This window comes from Odocoileus virginianus, chromosome 15, assembly GCF_023699985.2.
Source record: "Odocoileus virginianus isolate 20LAN1187 ecotype Illinois chromosome 15, Ovbor_1.2, whole genome shotgun sequence".
Classification (NCBI taxonomy): domain Eukaryota; kingdom Metazoa; phylum Chordata; class Mammalia; order Artiodactyla; family Cervidae; genus Odocoileus; species Odocoileus virginianus.
In genome coordinates, this window is record NC_069688.1 from 7,224,178 (window position 1) to 7,242,369 (window position 18,192).

General features: G+C 48.1%; 1 protein-coding gene across 2 annotated transcripts in view; it reads left to right on the forward strand.

The window, feature by feature from the left end:
- Positions 1–18,192, forward strand: part of KCNQ3 (potassium voltage-gated channel subfamily Q member 3) — a 300,304-nt gene that overhangs the window by 235,598 nt on the left and 46,514 nt on the right. For both annotated transcript variants that reach the window (XM_070476996.1, XM_020879812.2), the window contains exons 2-4: positions 11,063–11,153; positions 12,759–12,885; positions 17,847–18,019. In XM_070476996.1, the coding sequence (XP_070333097.1) occupies positions 11,063–11,153; positions 12,759–12,885; positions 17,847–18,019 (391 nt within the window). The remainder of the gene's footprint in view (positions 1–11,062; positions 11,154–12,758; positions 12,886–17,846; positions 18,020–18,192) is intronic.

Genomic DNA, 18,192 nt, shown 5'->3' on the forward strand with positions numbered 1-18,192 from the left:
TTAAATTAGCAGGTCAACCAACAAACTGTAATAAATAGCCAATGCTGGCAAAGTTAGGTAACAATGGATGCTTATATGTTCCTGGGGACAAAGTGTGCGACCTTTCAGAAAAGTAGTCCAGCAGAATATATCAAGAATCAGTTCAGATATTTGAAGCCCAGATAGTCTAGAGATTATTATGAGGAATTGATTCTAAAGAAGTGAAAGCTTTATGTGTAAAAATATATACCATCATACGACTTGTAACAACACAGAATTGGTAGCAACCTAAATCTGAATATCCAGCAATAAGAGAATGGTTGTATATATTTCAGTGCACTGATGTCATAGAAAGTGCCTCTTCCATTGAACATGATTGTTTGAATATTTTGTACCCAAGTGGAAGAATATTTATGCATTAATAAGATAAAAATGTAGACTATACTGTTGAGACAAAGCAAATATTGAAAATTGTGTATGCCTATGTCCTTGGGCTGCAAAAGGAACAGGAGAAAATGAAAACAGCTGATTTATTAGGCTTAGAAGTGAATACAGTGATTCTTTTATTTTGGTTTCCATTATGTGCTTTAGAATGTCTTCTATGAAATGGGTCTTTTAAGCCAGGAAGACTGGAGATGCACAGGTGAAGGTGTCTGATGGTAGGCACACGCAGTGACCAAGAATCAGGGAGGAGATGGAATGTGTTGGACCTGCAGTGAGAAATGCAGAGGGAAAGGTTGACAGGGCAGCGGTGGAGGCTGGAAGACCACGGGAACAGGGGTGACTTGGAGGGGAAGGAAAGGACTGCCCCAGAGCACGGGCTTAGCTGCAAGGCTCTGGGATTCAAGCCCTAACCAAGTCCTCACCAGGATTCCTTATGCCCAGACCAAAGAGAGGTGAGGAGGGTCTCGACAGAAAATGCATCCATCTCCTGTGAGCCTTTGAAGACATGCCCCTCTCCTCCTGGAAGGTGGGGGTGGTGAAGGAAAACTGTGGAGCCTGTTTGCCACTTGTTCCATCACCTTCTCGCCTTCTACCCTCATGTACCACGGGGCCCCTCCACCAAGGCGTAGGGATGGACAGCTGAGGGCTTCTGCTGGCCCTTCCCATCCCTCTGGATAAGAGAGATCTCGCCCTCCACCTCGTGACAACTACCAACACGGCGATTCTACACAGCTCCTGCTCTGGCCTTCCTGGAAGCAGATGCTGTGTCTGGTTCCTGCAGTCTCGGCAACATTGCCGTGAACCACGTGGACTCTCTGCCACAGCCTCAAAAGGTGGAGTTTGCTGTTACTGATGCACAAGAATGGAAATTAAGAGAAATTAAACAGCCCTGCCTGGGTCATGAGGAGGGCATGGCAACCCACTCCAGAATTCTCGCCTGGAGAATCCCCATGGACAGAAGAGCCAGGCAGGCTACTGTCCATGGGGTCGCAAAGAGCTGGACATGACTGAGTGACTAAGCAGGGGACGACAGAGGGTGAGATGGCTGGATGGCATCACCGACTCGATGGGCATGACTTAGAGTAAGCTCTGGGAGTTGGTGATGGACAGGGAGGCCTAGCGTGCTGCGGTCCATGAAGTCTCAAAGAGTCAGACATGACTGAGCAACTGAACTGAACTGAGCGACTAAGCCCAGCACAGCCTGGGTCATGAACACATGAAGAGGAGCGGCCGGGGGTGAAGTGCCGTGTTTGATTCTGAAATGCACTCTTCACGCTGCTGCACACCACCTGTAGATCAGCGCTTTGTACACAGTTGTTGTTTAGTCACTAAGTCGTGTCTGACTCTTTGCAGCCCCGTGGACTATAGCCCACCCGGCTCTGTCCATGGGATTTCCCAGGCAAGAATACTGGAGCAGGTTGCCATTTCCTTCTCCAGGGGATCTTGCTGATCCAGGGATGGGACCTGAGTCTCTTGCAGTGGCAGGTGGATTCTTTGCCATTGAACTACCTGGGAAACTCATTGTAGACAGTAGGTGCTTTCAAAATGTTCGTGTAAGAGTTCTGCACCACCCCACCCGCCCAAGTCCAACTTGGCAGGGGAGGACAGTTTCCCCACAGCAAACAATTCTCTGACATCAACTGAATGTCCTATAATTTAACTCAGTTCTGACACTGTCTACCTGGAGAGAAATCAGAGTTCACAAGTTAGGGGCTCATCCCGACAAGACTGCTCCCACCCCTCAGCCCCACTTCAGATGCCAGTGGCAAGTTTGGTCGCCACCTGTGCTTCTGGCTGATGGGCTGTAGACTGGAGATTCTCACAACCTGCTCCTTGGGTTTGATTCACTGACTGGAGTGACTCACAGAACTCAGAGAAGCATTTGACTTATTTTAAGATCATCTGTTTATTATAAAAGGACTTAAGTCAGGCACAGCCCAGGGAGGAGATGCCGAGGGCGATGTGTGGGGTAAGGGCTTCCCTGGTGGCTCCAATGATAAAGAACATGTCTGCGATGTGGAAGACCCAGGTTGGATCCCTGGGTAGGGAAGATCTCCTGAAGGAGGGAACGCAACCCACTCCAGTATTCTTGCCTGGAGAATTCCATGGACAGAGGAGCTGGGTGGGCTACTGACCATGGGATTGCAAAGCGGCAGACTCGACTGAGTGAATAACACTCAGTGTTATTATATATATATATATATAAAATAACATACATACATGCACCTGGTAAGGTCGTGGAGCTTCCATGGATCTCCAGGAACACGACTCTCTCCACATCTCTACGTGTTCCAAACCTGAAGCTCTTTCAACCCAGTGCTTTTGCGTTTTCATGGAGTCTTCACTACATAGACATGAGCTGATTAAATCAGTGGCCATTGGTGATGGAACTCAAGCTCCAGGCCCTCTGCCCTCCCCAGAAGTTGGGTAATTGGGACTGGAAGTTCCCACCCTCTAGTCACTTGATTTCTTCTCCTGGCAACAGCTCCCATCCTGAGGTGCTTCCCAACAGTCATCTCACTAAGGTCGCAAAAGACATCCTGATCGTGCTCCCCACTAAGGAAATTTCAAGGGTTTTATGAACTCAATACCAGAAACTGGGATATGACCACATACATATTTCTCATACATCACAGTCTCACAGCATAGTAGGTGCGCTGCAGGGGTTTGATAAATCAAGCATCCTCTTAAGGTTTAGCATCATTTCAGTGGCCAAGCAGGGGTCTATGGAAGGATGGATTTAGACCTTAAAAATACCACCCTGAGTGTGAAACAAGGAAGATTTTGTTCACAAAGTTGACTGGACTTTTTGTTGAGGTTTATCAGTTTTTAATTATGCCTTTGTTTTTCTGAACCCTGTAATATCACGCCAAGGGCTTTGCACTGGCCCAGTGGTAAAGAATCCACCTGCCAGTGCAGGAGACATGGGTTCAGTCCCTGGTCAGGGACGATTCCACATTCCTCAGAGCAACTAAGCCTGTGAGCCACAGCTACTGGAGCCCATGCACCCTAGAGCCCGCGCGCTGCGGCAAGAGACGCCTCGGCAATGGGAAGCCCGCACACCGCAGCTGCAGGGGAGCCTCCGCTCACTGCAACCAGAGAGAAGGCCGCAAAGCAAAGAGGACCCACAGCCAAAAGGAAATAAAACCATAGTCTTAAAAAAGGCATTAATGGGCAGACAAGACACATAAGAAGAAATGCCTGGTAACATACCAAGAAACTTAAACAGATGTTTCCAGAGACAGATTCACCACCAGAAACTAATGGAATGTAAGCTGTAAGTCCGGTACTTATTTTTTAAATCATAATTTGTCTTCTTTTCCCTAAACTTTTATTTATTTTCTTCCACAAATCTGGCTATAACCCTATTTTATTCCTTTATTAAATATTGTGACATCTATCTCAACAGCAATGAGATGAAGTCCCTTCTTTTTAAGTTTTAAATATTTTTTTCTGCACTGCATTAGACACGTCAGATATCTTCAGGTGGTACCAATTGAGTTCCATTGCCCTGGGTTCTTAGTTTAAATCAAAAGTTGGGAAACTTTTTCCTTAAAAGCTAAATAGTAAATATTTTAGGCCTTTGGGTCAGATAGATTCTGCTGTAGTTACTCAGCTCTCCTATTGCCTCACAAAAGCAGCCACAGACCATATATAAACAAAGAAATGTGGCTTTGGTATAAAAAGTTATTTATAAAAATAGTAGCTGCCTAGATTTGGCCCAAGGGCCACAGTTTACTAACCCCTAGTTTGAATGGTCAAAATCTGCATCTACGTTACACATCTGTGGATCCAGAGGTTGATCAGTTCAGTTTAGACACTCAGTCATGTCTGACTCTTTGTGACCCCATGGACTGCAGCATGCCAGGCCTCCCTGTCCATCACCAACTCCCGGAGTTTACTCAAACTCATGTCCATTGAGTCGGTGATGCCATCCAACCATCTCATCTTCTGTCGTCCCCTTCTCCTGCCTTCAATCTTTCCCAGCATCAGGGTCTTTTCCAATGAGTTAGAGACTTATCCAGAGGTTGATAGGGACCGGATATAGATAGATCAAGATATAGATATCAATTTCTGTGGTTCTTTGTGATTATGATATTCTTACTTAATTTCAAGGACAAGGAAGGTTTTTAAACACAAAATTATTTTTTGTATATTCCAGTAAACCATTTTTTTGACTCTATGAACATAAGACTAGAGGGAAAGAGGTAAAAAGCTTGCATCTGAATGCCTGCCATTTGCCCGGTTTCATAGCGGTTTATGTACATAGTTCTCTTTTTATTTACATGACCATCCCATGAGGTAGGTTTAGAGGGTCCCTAATTCCACAGTTAATAGTAATCAGTGAATATCTACTTAAAGGGTATCTGCTGAAAATGGGTACCAAACTTCATGCTAAACAGTGAAGAAAATTTCTCATTGTACGTGATCACAAAAATATAATTAAAATGCAAAAATGTGTTTATTGCATCTCACAAGTCACAAAATTTAAGTTATAATTGCAGCTATGCTCTAATTTATACAATGCACAAAGACTCAACTGAGTGTTAATTCGAGGTTATATTTTCTTTGCCAAAACTTGATGATCATACAACATGACTTCACATTATTCTCTCAACATTTGGGGGGAAGGATTGTATGGTATTTTTCACCCTTTGAAATATCTTTTGATTTGTCCTTAATTGTTCCAGGAAGATTGTTGCTTGTTAATGGTTTTGCTGTATTCAGAACAGCTCTTCATCATCATATCCATCAACCTCATGAAATCCTGCATCCTTTGTAAGCTTTGCCTTTTCTCTTTGCAAATGGTCCATATTGGACCGTTGGATGCTGTCCCTGTCGGAGAGGCTGAACTGCACAGCCATGACGTGCAGGATACAGGCTGCTGTTAAACCGTCAAGGATGTTTGCATGGAGACTTCCTTAGAGAGGTGGTTTTTAGTTACGAGAGTTTTTGCTACCCTGTGCAATCTCTAAGCGACAAAGACTGGGATAAGGAATAAGATAAAGAAAATCCCTCGATTTGTCACTTGTGTGTTTTAAGTGAGAAACTGCGGTTCAGAAAAATAAACCTGTCCTGGGTCATCTGATTTCTAGGTGGTGAGCCAAGAATCAGATCCTATGGAGCCTGATTACAAGCATGTGCGTTTAATGGCAGACAGATGGGGACTGAAAGAAGAGCCCATGCTTTCCTCCCTCAACCTAGGACCTTGGTGAGCTTCCTGGCTCTTGAAATATGCTTACGGGGAGCAGGGGCCATCAGGTGTCCCGGGGAACTGCCTAGAGATGGAACCAAGCTTTTCTCCCCCAAGCTGGAGATGAGAGGGAGGCTGAACTCTCAGCATGCCCCCCAACCCCACCCCACCCCGGCTCTCCAGCTGGCCCTGCCCTGGCCCCGTTCCCTGCAGAACCTCACTGCAGGTCATTCTCAGAACAGGGTCCGGTCCCAGCATCTCTGCCCCCTCCTCCTGTGGTGACCCCACTGCCTGAGCCTGAAGGCGGTGGTCCTCATCTGTAAAATGGGGGCACGGATATAACGGTGACAAGTGTCCCCACCTGGCACTGGTGCTCTCCAGAGGACAAGAGAAAATCATATGCCAAAAACTTACCAGGGAAAGCCTAGAGTCTCCACTCTCTTGGGTTCCCCTTGAATGAAGCCCTTGAGGGGAGACGTGTCGTGATTTCCTGTGGGTCCGGCTTTGTTCCTTTGAAGGGAGGCCAGGCTCGGGTGGGAAGAGGCGGGTAGGAGATGGTGTCTGGTTTGAGGGTATGTCAAGACCCTTGACCTCAACTGGTTTTATTTGGAAAGACGGTCGGGACCCTGCAGACAGAAGGGCAGCTGTCGACTCTCCCCAAGCCTCCAGCAAGTCCCAGGGAGGAGGGCGAAGTGCTGGGTGAGGGGCAGAGAAGGGGGGCAGAGGGAGAGAGTTCAGGGAGGTGAAGAGAGAGAAAAGTGGGGTGAAGGATGTTACTCAGTCACTCAGTCATGTCCAGCTCTTTGCGACCCCATGGACTGCATCACACCAGGCCTCCCTGTCCTTCACTATCTCTCAGAGCTTGCTCAAACTCATGTCCATTGTGTTGGTGATGCCATCCAATCATCTCATCCTCTGTCACCCCCTTCTCCTCCTGCCTTCAATCTTTCCCAGCATCAGGGTCTTTTCCAATGAGTAGGTTCTTCACATCAGGTGGTCAAAGTATTGGAGCTTCAGCTTCAGCATCAGTCCTTCCAGTGAATATTCAGGGTTGATTGCCTTTAGGATGGACTGGTTTGTTCTCCTTGCAGTCCAGTTCAGTTCCGTTCAGTCGCTCAGTTGTGTCCAGCTCTTTGCAACCCCACGGACCGCAGCAAGCCAGGCTTCCCTTTCCATCACCAACTCCCAGAGCTTACTCAAACTCATGTCCTTCAAGTCGGTGATGCCATCCAACCATCTCATCCTCTGTCGCCCCCTTCTCCTCCTGCCTTCAATCTTTCCTGGCATCAGGGTCTTTTCCAATGAGTCAGCTCTTCGCATCAGGTGACCAAAGTATTGGAGCTTCAGCTTCAGCATCAGTCCTTCTAGTGAATATTCAGGAATGATTTCCTTTAGGATTGATTGACTTGACTGGTTTGATTGCTGTCCAAGGGACTCTCAAGAGTCTTTAGCACCACAGTTCAAGAGCATCAATTCTCAGCACTCAGCCTTCTTTATGGTCCAACTCTCACATCTGTATATGACTACTGGAAAAATCATAGCTTTGACTTTGTGGACCTTTGTCAGCAAACTGATGTCACTGATACAGAGAAGAAACTCACATGACAGAGGAAGTAAAAGAATAATTGGTCTCCTGAGATGGCTGGAAGGGAGTTTGGTATGCTGAGCCACTGGCATTAGAATAACAGATAAAATGGTCCTAGGATGTTTCCTTCAGATGCTCTGCAACTGCAGCCCCTCCCCCAACTGCACACACAACCTCTACATATATTTATATGATGATTCTGACTGTTCTACTCTGTGTTATGATTTGTCTGTGTTAGTCACAGGTACATAGCAATATGTGCCCTGTGTGGAGTATATGTTAAGAATACTTGTTGAATGAATAAATTAATTTTGAAATACTTAAAAAAAAATCGGTGAGGCATGGAGAGAGAGGAGAGACAAACAGGAAGAGAAGGGAAGACCCCGTCTAGCCACACCTCTCTGCCTTCCATCTGTGAGACTGATTAATTCCATCGTGAGTCTGAAATCAAGTTCCTATCTTCAGCGTAAAGTGAAATGCGCAGGAGACCAAAGAGTGCTCCCCTTCTCAGGTGAAGGAGGGCTCCCTTGATGCTTTCCGCTTTATAAATTAATGATTGTTTTCAAATCTCAGCAAGTAAATTCCCCAGGTTGCCGGTACTTTTTAATTCCTGGAGACGAAAAAAAATACCAAGTTCTGACGAGTGTTTGCTGCCCCCTTCTGGCTAAATCTTGGTTCTGCACAACCCCCCTGCGAATGGGAACCGGGCTGAAACTGCGCATTGGTGACTGGTTAAGGTTGAGTTGTCCCCTCACCTGGCTCTGAAATCACAATTAGAGCTGAAAGGGGCTTAAGTACCTAGCTCCGACCTCTCTTCTAAGCTTTAGGCTTGAATTTCGATCAGCTTGCTGAATATTCCCACTTGGACCTCAAACAGTAGGTCCACAGCATGATTTATCTCTGCTGGCTTGTCGGCTTCTGCATACATACTCCTGAAGCCTTGAATGGCACGTTTCCACCCTGTCACCTGCCCCCTGCATTGATTCTCCTCTAGCTTGGCTTCCCTGTCCCATTGGTGGAGATGCAGGGCCACAAACTTATCATTTTAACCAGGCTTGTTCTTAACAACCCCTCAGCATGTGGCCATTTCTCCCCCTCTTTGTCATTCTCAGCCCTCCAGACCCACCCCCATCTCCAACTTCTGGCTGCTTTCTATTGCTGGGAAGTTTAGCAGTCTCATGCCTTGAGGGTTGCAGCTTCCAACTCAACTGGATTTGTAAGATATTTCATTAGACACAGGCAGTGCCTGCCTTGGGACGAGTTCTCATGCTGGGTGTTAAGGTGGTGCACTGTATTTATGACACGGTGCAAGCAGTGATTACAAAATGATCATGGGCCACAATCAGTACTGGAACAGAGATTCCTCTGGGTGTTCTGTGATCCCAAGGGAGGGATCACATGAGGAATTGGGCATGCAGTAGCTGGGAGGCTCTAGAGGCAGGGTGTGTGTCAAGGTGTTAGCAGGAGGTGAAGGGGCACGCGGGGGGAGTGGTCAGGGAAGAGGAGCATTGAAAAGAGGGCTTGAGGAAACGCCGTGATTCAGTACAGCTGGTGTAGGGGGTGGGGAAGCAAGAGGGGATGAGGAAGGTCAGATCATAAAAGGCTCGCACCCCTTGCTGAAGGAGAAGATTGGATGGGGTTTACTATGCTTGAGCTCTTGAACTCTCTGCACATGCTCATGTTGTTCACGATGCCTAGGGGTCCGTGCTCCAGGTCAACACACATAAAATGGGGGATGTCCTGGAGAAACTGGGACATATGGTCCATGCTAGCTAAGACTCAGATAGCCTTCCAGCCCACTGACCACAGCCTCTGGGATGCTTCCTGTGTTGTTTTCCCAAAGCCTGTGGTGGACACTCAGATGATAACCTCAGCCAGACTCCCATATGGTTATTTGTCCTGTTTCCCCCACTGGACTAGGAAGTCCTTGAAGATGAGGGCTAGGTTTTTCATTCATGTTTGTATAAAACGCTCCTGCAGTGCAGAAGGTGCAGAAGACGCACGTTCGATCCCCGGGTTGGGAAGATCTCTGTAGTCTTTTTACTGATGACACAGTTATCCTGCTGGTAATGATTCTATCTGATGAATTTCTTTATCGCTAAAACGGGAATGATCATATCTACCTTGGGAGAAAATTGTGAGGATAAATGAGCTGATAGGTGTAAGGTGGCAGGTGGCAACTGCTCACTAAAGAGTGGTGTTGGGTGTTGAGATTGTTACCATCATCATCATCATCATCATCACCAGAGACTCAGATGAAGAGTAAGCAGGTTCTGCATGTGTCATGAATTTAAAATAAAATGGCCAAACAGGAGGGAGTTGAAAATCTTATTTGGGTTCCTAGACACGGTTGGAGACAGAGTCAGATCTGCAGGTCACCAGGACTATTGATCAGAAAATGCAATCAGGATCACCACGGGGTGGGACCAGGACTCTGGTCCAAGCCAGCTCCAGGAGCAGACATCTCCAAACCTCCTTACATCATTGTCCTTACCATCACACCATGAGTTGGTTTTTTGTTTGTCAGGACCGTCAGCTTAGGACAGATCCAGTTTGTTCATCATTGAATTCCAGCTCTGCCTCCCCCAGTGCCTACCATATAAATAAATATTCAATGGATGGATGAATGAATGAATCCACGAGTGGGTACCCACTTACATAAACAAACCGAAAAAGCATGGATGGGAGCCTAGAAGGACACAGCACCGGATTATGTAGAGCAGGAGAACTTGGAGTATGTGGTACCAAGACTCCCGCATGGACACTGTCTTTTAGTTTCGCTCTTAGACACCAGGGTTTCCCAGTGGCTCAGATGGTAAAGAATCTGCCTGCAGTGCTGGAGACCTATGTTCCATCCCTGGGTCAGGAAGATCCCCTGGAGAAGGGAATGGTTACCCACTCCAGTATTCATGCCTGGAGAATTCCATGGACAGAGAAACCTGGCGGGCTACAGTCCATGGGGTCACAAAAAGCAGGGTCACGATGGAGCAGCTAACACTTTCACTTAGACACCCAGAGAACCTGATGCTGACCGTTGAACCAAAGACTCCCCACCAAGAGGGAGGGGGAACCTGTTTTCTTTGCTGAAATGATGAAGCGCGCGTGTGCACACACACACACTGTCTCTCCACCACCCTCACTCACTCACACACAGGGAGTTTATAAATACAATCATCTCAGAGGATTGTTTGCAGTTAGCTTCTGCCTGAGGCAGGGGCATGAACCAGATGAGCTCTCAATGACTTTTCAATGAGTGGCTTCTGCATCATGGTGGCTTGGATTCTTTCTAGCATGAAACACACTTGGTAATTTCAGAAACGATTCTGAAGATCCCCCAATTGAAAGAGATGATTTCCTTTAGTAACTACTGACTGTAAACAATAATAATAATAATAATAATATGAAGATAATGGTAACAGAGACTTTCATTGAATTTAACAATCTTCAGATGAATTTATTTTTATTCTAAGAATATTTTCATATGTTTGAAGGTCATAGTCCTGTATGTGCAGCACCCATTATTAACATATTCCAGTTGATTGACCAAAGCTTGCAGTAAATTTGGTTTGTCAGGCAATCTGCAGTCCTCTAGGGCTGGGACCAGATGCTCAAATTCTCACTGTTTCCACTAACTAGCTGGTAAAGTTATGCATGTTGCTCTCTCAAACCTGATTTCCTTAACTACAACTACTGCCTAGCTGCCTCACAGCTGTGTTATGAAGTTAAATGGGATAACGTATAAAGCCCACTCCTATGTCTGATGGATACTGTAGCTTCATCCTGGCTGTTACTCTTCTGCCTAGCCTCGGCACAATCCAGAACAAGGCACTTCCTTAGTTTCTTTCTTCCTTCCCCTCTAGGTTCCTGATTGTCCTGGGGTGCTTGATCCTGGCCGTCCTGACCACCTTCAGGGAGTACGAGACTGTTTCGGGAGACTGGCTTCTGCTGCTGGTGAGTTGTGTGCCCGGCGTGGTGCCGTGTTTCTGGGGCAGGCGCTCTGGTGGGCCCTCCAGCGATGAGGACCAGGAGGCCCTTGGGTGCGGTTTCCCCACAACTGCTGTTGGTTTCCTGGAGTCTCGGGCCAAGTCCAGAAGTAAGAGGAAGCAATGGCAAACCGGTTGATGAGGCCTTCCGGGCGCACAGGTGGAGCAGAGAGCGAACGGCCTGTGTTATTCCAGATTAGAGAAAAGGGGACACGACTGAAGTCAAAGCATTGGCTAAACGATAAAATCTTCTGACAGGTAACGCAAAGGCATGTTCAGTTCCAAACCCTGCCTCTGCTTTTCCTGCCTAAACCCTGAGGACCTCTTCCTTCAAGGCCAAGTACCAAATCCCATTTTTACATGAAAACTCCACGTCCTTCTTCCTGGGCCCCTGTCCGTTTTCACTGTCCGGTCTGTATCCCACGTGTGGTGGAAACAGTGCGCAGGCAGCAGTCTTGGGCAAATGACCTAACTCCCCTGACTCAGCTTCCTCCCATCCTCACCTACGATACGCAGAAATGTAAGGCGAGGAGCACAGACTGATGGGCTGACTGCAGCATCCATGCCCAGCCAGGAGGTGGCTTCCAGGAAGAAGTTCCTGCTATGACCCCGGACAGCACTGACCAACTGGCCCTTTGAATGACTGTACCTTGGTTAGGATCAGCCCACCTGTTTAGGGTGAGGCCCTGCCCTCTGCACAAGGGAAGGATGCCAAGCCCCCACTCCCAATTAGGGGGGTCTTGCTGTTTCATAAACCCTAATTTGATGAGCTAAGCATGCTGCCCGTGGGGTCCGAACCAGCAGGTTCCTTTTCAGGGCAGGTCTGGAGCTGAGACCTGAGCAGGTGACTCCTGGGAAGCCAGCCAGTTCCAGGAACTAAGTTTCAAGGATTGTTGCAACTCCCCAAGAGCCCCAGGGAAGGCTCCAAACAGAAGGAGCAGAGTGTCTCTGTCTGATCAGCACGGGAGGCCTGGGAGGAAGGGAGCAGGCTCTGTGTCCTGGGGGGGGAGAGTAGCACAATTTGACCCTAAGGGACCTGAGCTCTGAGCCTGATGACCTGCCTGGAATTCCTTCTTGGCCACTTTTGACCTTGAAACATTTGTTCAGCCACTCCTTCCCTGGCCTTGGTTTCTCAAAATATAAGATGAGGGTAATATTATAAAATACCCCTCGTGATTCCTGGCCCAGGAGCTGTGCTCAATAACCACTGACCACACTTAGCAATGCCAGGGGCCAGACAACTTGTGGACAATTCCATCAATTCCTCTCCTTTCAACTCAACTGAACTTCTTAGGGGCTTTTTAGTACATTAAAGGAATTTGTAAGAAATGATCCATTAGAAAAAAAAAAAGTGTAGGAAAAAAAGACTTAATGTTCAGGACAGCTAGCACATCAGAGTGAAGACAGGAGCTGCCCCGCCCTGAATGGAGGTGATCAGCTTGTCCTAACCCCTCCGCCCATCAAACCGGCAACCACAGAAATCCAACTCTTCAGAAGTTCAGAACAGAAATCGCTGGTTCCGGACAACTGGGTCCCAGCTAATCAGCGTCTCTCCATATGTTCTTCCACGCAGGAAACATTTGCTATTTTCATCTTCGGAGCCGAGTTTGCTTTGAGGATCTGGGCTGCCGGCTGTTGCTGCCGATACAAAGGCTGGCGGGGACGACTGAAGTTTGCCAGAAAGCCCTTGTGCATGTTGGGTGAGCCCTGACCCCGAGCCCAGGGGCTCCTCGGTCCCCTCTTTGGGTGCATTGTTTCTCAGAGGCAATTTTAAGCCGCCGACACAATTCGTCTGGGAAACCCTGAACCTGGTGGGGGCCGGCCTCGCATCTCACACTTCCTTCAGCCCTCCAGCAGGTACTGAATTCCTGTCCCAGTGGCTTCTTTTTAGAATGAGTCCACAGGTCAGGCATTCTTCACGGGGGTGGGGTGGGGGGTACTCTCGGCATTTGGAATGCAAAGGTGCCAGCCATTGGAGGACACTGCACATCCCCAGTCCCTGTGAAGCCACAATTGCCAGTTGCATTCCAATTGGCTACAGTGGAGCTAGAAAGTGTGACACCATTGCTGGTTGAGAATTACTTCTGTAGGATCGCATGATGCCCATTTTACAGAGGTGGAAACTGAGGCTCATGGTTCTGAGTCCTTCTCCAGTCACACAGGGAGTAAGCAGCAGATTCTATCCTAACACCCAGGTCTGCAAGAATCTAGCACTTTGCGCTTCTGAGAGGTGGCAACCCCACATTGCTGTGTCCTGACCCAAAAGTTGCTTTGGGGATGTGTCACGGTTACCCCTCCATCTGGATGCAGGCATTTTCATAGCAGAGATGGTGGAAGCTCTCACACACCCCTATTGGTGCAGGATAGAACCCACCTCCACCCCTAATCCACCTAGGTTCCCATCTGAAGATCCTACTAAAATCATACAGAGACAGGACGAAATCTGCCTGCAGGGATGCTTAGGACTCTTGGATCTTCAAATTCCAAGAAACAGTTAAAGTTAGAGGATCATAGAATATCGGGGCTGGAAGGAACCTTCAGGAGCATTTGGCTGAACGTGCCTTCCTGTCTGCTGCTCCAGCTCCTTTCACAGCAGCCTTTACGTGGTACCCCAGATTTTACTTGCAAACCTCCAGTCACAGGGCGCTCACCACCTCTCAAGGTTATTCATTCCATCTTAACTCTTCTGCCTCTCTTCAGATATTTGAGTTCAACCATTCTGTTCCTCCTCTCCACTCCAGCAGAGTCTCCTTTCCTCAGGAAAGATGTGCTTCGTGGCTTCAACCCCATCTTACATCCCATCTTGTTAGCATCACAGACCCTCCCCTCTGAGCTGCAGCTTCTTGCTCACTACCCTGTTGAAAACTGACCCCCAGGACTGAATACAGCCCTGTTTGGTGTGAATGGCCAGCCCAAGGAGGAAGAGCTAGACCCTTGCTCTATCTTAGCTGCCAATTTCCCTCTGTATCACCTGGGACTAAGTTGCCAGGTTTGCAGGCTGCCTCACACTGAGGACAGTACCACCCTCACTGTCAGCTGAAGCCCTTTTTCTTCTTCCCATCTGCTGCTGAGGCTGGAAATCTGAGGTTTTTGTCTAGTGCTCAGAATTTTGAATGCAGGTAGGGGGCTGTGTGTGTGTATGCACACGTGCAATTTTGGAGAACTTTTCAGTTGCTTAATTTTTTCCACATTTTTTTCTCTCTTCCTCTGCCCTCCTTCCCTGACTCTCTACCTGTGTCTTAGTCTGTTCAAGCTGCTGTAACAGAATACCACAGACAGAGTAGCTTATAAATAACAGAAATTTATTTCTTACAGTTCTGGAGGCTGAAAGTCTGAGATTGGGGTGCCAGCAGTGTCAGTTTCTGGTGAGAATTCTCTTCCTGGTTCATAGACACTGTCTTCTTGCTGTGTCCTCACAAGGAGGAAGGGTCAAGGGAGCTCTCTGGAATGTCTTTCTTTCTTAAGGGCGCTAATCCCTTTCATGAGGGCTCCACCCCCAAGACCTATTCACCTCCCAGAGGCCCCACTCCCAACACCATCACACCAAGAGACAGGACTCAATATATGAATTTGAAAGGAAACAAACATTCAGTCTATCAAACCCCCAACTTTCCTTTGCCTTCCTTTTTCCTTGTCTGTCCTTCACATCTTAACTCATTATTGACCAGGGGATTTTTGCAGAAACTGGTGCCTGTGGCTGGTGATTTTTATTCTGGCCAGCCAAAATTAATTCTGTTATTTCACTAACACTTTGTGCGTCATTATACTCAATAGTTACCCTTGATACACCTGTAAAGTCTTCTAAGGTTTGTGAAATGTTGTCTTCAGTCTACTCTTATGTAGAGAAGCAAAGAAGCATTCTCCAGCACTGTGTTTCATTTTCACTTCCTGTATCAGAATCAGTCACTGAGATTTTTTTAGTCTTTTTTTGGTCTACTATTCACATCATCTGAATCAGAGCTATATTCTGAAGAACTATCATCTTCTGAGACACTGGTATATATGTCGCTCAGATAGTCAGAGAAAGTATCTGCATGAAACTCACCAAAAAATTCTTCTTCACCCAAAACTTCATGATGCATCATTTTTGAAAATTTTATGGTAATAAATTTGCATTTATAATATACACAGTGTTGGAACTAAAACCTAACATAGCAAAATGTGAATGATAATGACAATATAAGTTGTATAATGAACCTTTGTTCAACTTTAAGCTCTAACAACTTCACACAATGGTGTTAATTGTATCACTGTCTAAAAGCATATTGATAACATCTCTGATCAATAATGTTCAGATAACAAAAGATGTGTTAATACGTCTCTGGTCAATAATGTGTCAAGCTGACTTCTTTTTCATCTTTGGGGTGACCTATCCAATGCTGACCAGAAGTGTGTGTGTGTGTGTGTGGGCAGGGCATGAGGGAGGTCACTTTGAGATTGACAGTGTCCAAACTGAGATCCCTGCCAACTTAGAGCAATCCTAGTATATGGAGCCCAGGCCCCACCAGAACAGGAGCATTTCCTATGGAATAGTCTCAGGATTCTAGGATCGTGAGAGAGCTCCAGCTTTCATTCCCCTCCTGTCCCTTCTTCGGAGATGAGACTGGTCCTCAGCCTCCACCATCCTGGCTGGCTTCTTTCCTGATGTTGCTGCATTTTCTCTTCTGCTCATCTAACGTCTCCCGTAACATGGCCCTCATGGGAAGAGTTGCTTTCCTCTGTTTGACCAGAGGTGGTTATCCTGTGCACGTGTATCGTGTCCTCCTTATTTGAAACAGCTCAGACCCTGCCGTGTCACTGTGGATGAGTCTGTCTGGGCTGAAATTTGCTGTCCTTGTGTCAGAGGGTCATAGACTTACATCATATTTACCCTGTGTCTCAGTTTTGTTTTATTTTCTGCAAACCTGAAAAGTGGCTATCTTTGCACAGCTAGACAGAGAAGCCTGACCAAGCATATAGATATAGTGGTATCCAGATGTCTGACCCCTAGTTTTTCCCAGAGTTTAGGCACATCTGGGAGACGCTTTGACATGGTCGAAAGGATGCCAGGTTTTTGGGGCAGAGATACTTGGTGTGGATTTAGGAGCCTAATCCGAGCAGGGTGGCTGGCGCAAACAAAGGTATGGAGATGTGAGAGACCACCGTGAACTCAGAAAATCACACATGCTTCTAGAAGGTTCCCTAGGGCTGGGTCACAGAGGGCTTTCAGAAGCTTGGACTTGGCCCATTGGATAAACATTCCAGGTGTCTTCCTTGTACCCTGATACCCTTGCAAAAATAGAACAAACTAAACAGTTCTGTGGTTGAAATCTTTCGAGAAAGGCTGGACTTCACTGGTAAAAGTGAAAGAACCACAGGACATATTAGTACATTACAGGCTCTGAGAAGTCCTGCAGTAGTAAAACCTGTTTAATTGATTTTTTTTTCCTAATTTATTGGATCACGGGATCCTTTGTGCTTGCTAGTCCCCTGCAGTGCAGGACATAATAGATCCTGGAGTTGGGGGGAGGAGCATTGAAGGGAATGAGAAAGAGACCAGGGCCCTCTTCCTTCCATCTTTGACCGTTTAACTTCAGGAGCCAGCTTGGCCCTTTGAGAACTGCCTCACCCCCTTGGCCTCTGCTTGCAGCTCTGGTGGACGTTTCCGGGTCACCTCCTGACAGCAGCCCCCCATTTCTGGGGCGGGTCCCATGCTTTCCTGCACCCTGCCGCGGGGCCTTCTGTGAACCTGAGGGAGGTCACTGGGCAGTGCAGCTCAGAAGTGTGGGATGTTGATGACCCCCGCGGCCAGCAGGAGCCAGGAGCCTGTGGACAGAGACCCCAGCTCCCATCTTTCAGAGGGACGATGGCGGGAGGTGTTCTGCCTACAGCTCTGAGGTTCCAGCAGCAGCAGCCCCCACAAGACCCCTGCCCTGGCCTTTCCCCTGCCTCCCTCTCCCCTCCCTTCTGCTTCCTGAGTTCATCTCCCTTTCAGTCACCCACAGCCACATCCCTCTCAGGGTTTGCTTGCAGGGGCAAGTAAAAGTAAAGTGAATGAAGTCGCTCAGTCATGTCTGACTCTTTGCAACCCCATGGACTGTAGCCTACTAGGCTCCTCTGTCCATGGGATTTTTCCAGGAAAGAATACTGGAGTGGGTTGCCATGCAATACTGGAGGAGGTTGCCATCCTCCTCCAGAAGATCTTCCCGACCCAGGGATCGCACACGGGTCCCCGGCATTGCAGGCAGACGCTTTACCATCTCAGCCACCAAGGAAGGGGAAACCCACAGTCAAATAGCCTCTGAGCTTCAGACCTCCCCTCCTCCACCTGGGCAGCTCCGATCCCCTCTCAGCCAGAGAGGGACCCCCCCCCCCCCCGCAAGGACCGCCCCTGGAGGGTCTTGGAGCATCAATTCCCTGGGATTGGAGTGAGCACTGGAGCTCTGCATCCAATCCCAACTTGGCCACATCCGGCTACACGGCCCTGGAAAGGGGTTCACACTCAGAGCTCCTGTTTCGTCACCTGTCTCAGAAGAACATGTATCCTACGCAGGATACCTGTTCAGTATCACGGTTTAACATGGCACCTGCCCATCTGTGGGCAACAGTGCCCATGACGGCTCCTGCACCCTGGCCTTACCTCCTTCCCTCTCTCACCTGCCACCCTCCGCCCGCTTTCCAGACATCTTCGTGCTGATCGCTTCAGTGCCGGTGGTTGCCGTGGGAAACCAGGGCAACGTCCTGGCCACGTCCCTGCGGAGCCTGCGCTTCCTGCAGATCCTTCGGATGCTGCGAATGGACCGGAGGGGCGGCACCTGGAAGCTCCTGGGCTCGGCCATCTGCGCCCACAGCAAAGTAAGTGCCACTGAGAAGCCCCCGGACCATGGGGCTTGCTTCCTTCCTACCCGCTTCCGGTCCACGGCATCCCCTCCCAGACGGTGTCCCCGGAGGGTCCTGCCACCACTGATGGTGGTGGGGCGGTGGAGCATGCCGGCACAGGTAGACCAGATGCAAACAACACCGGCCGC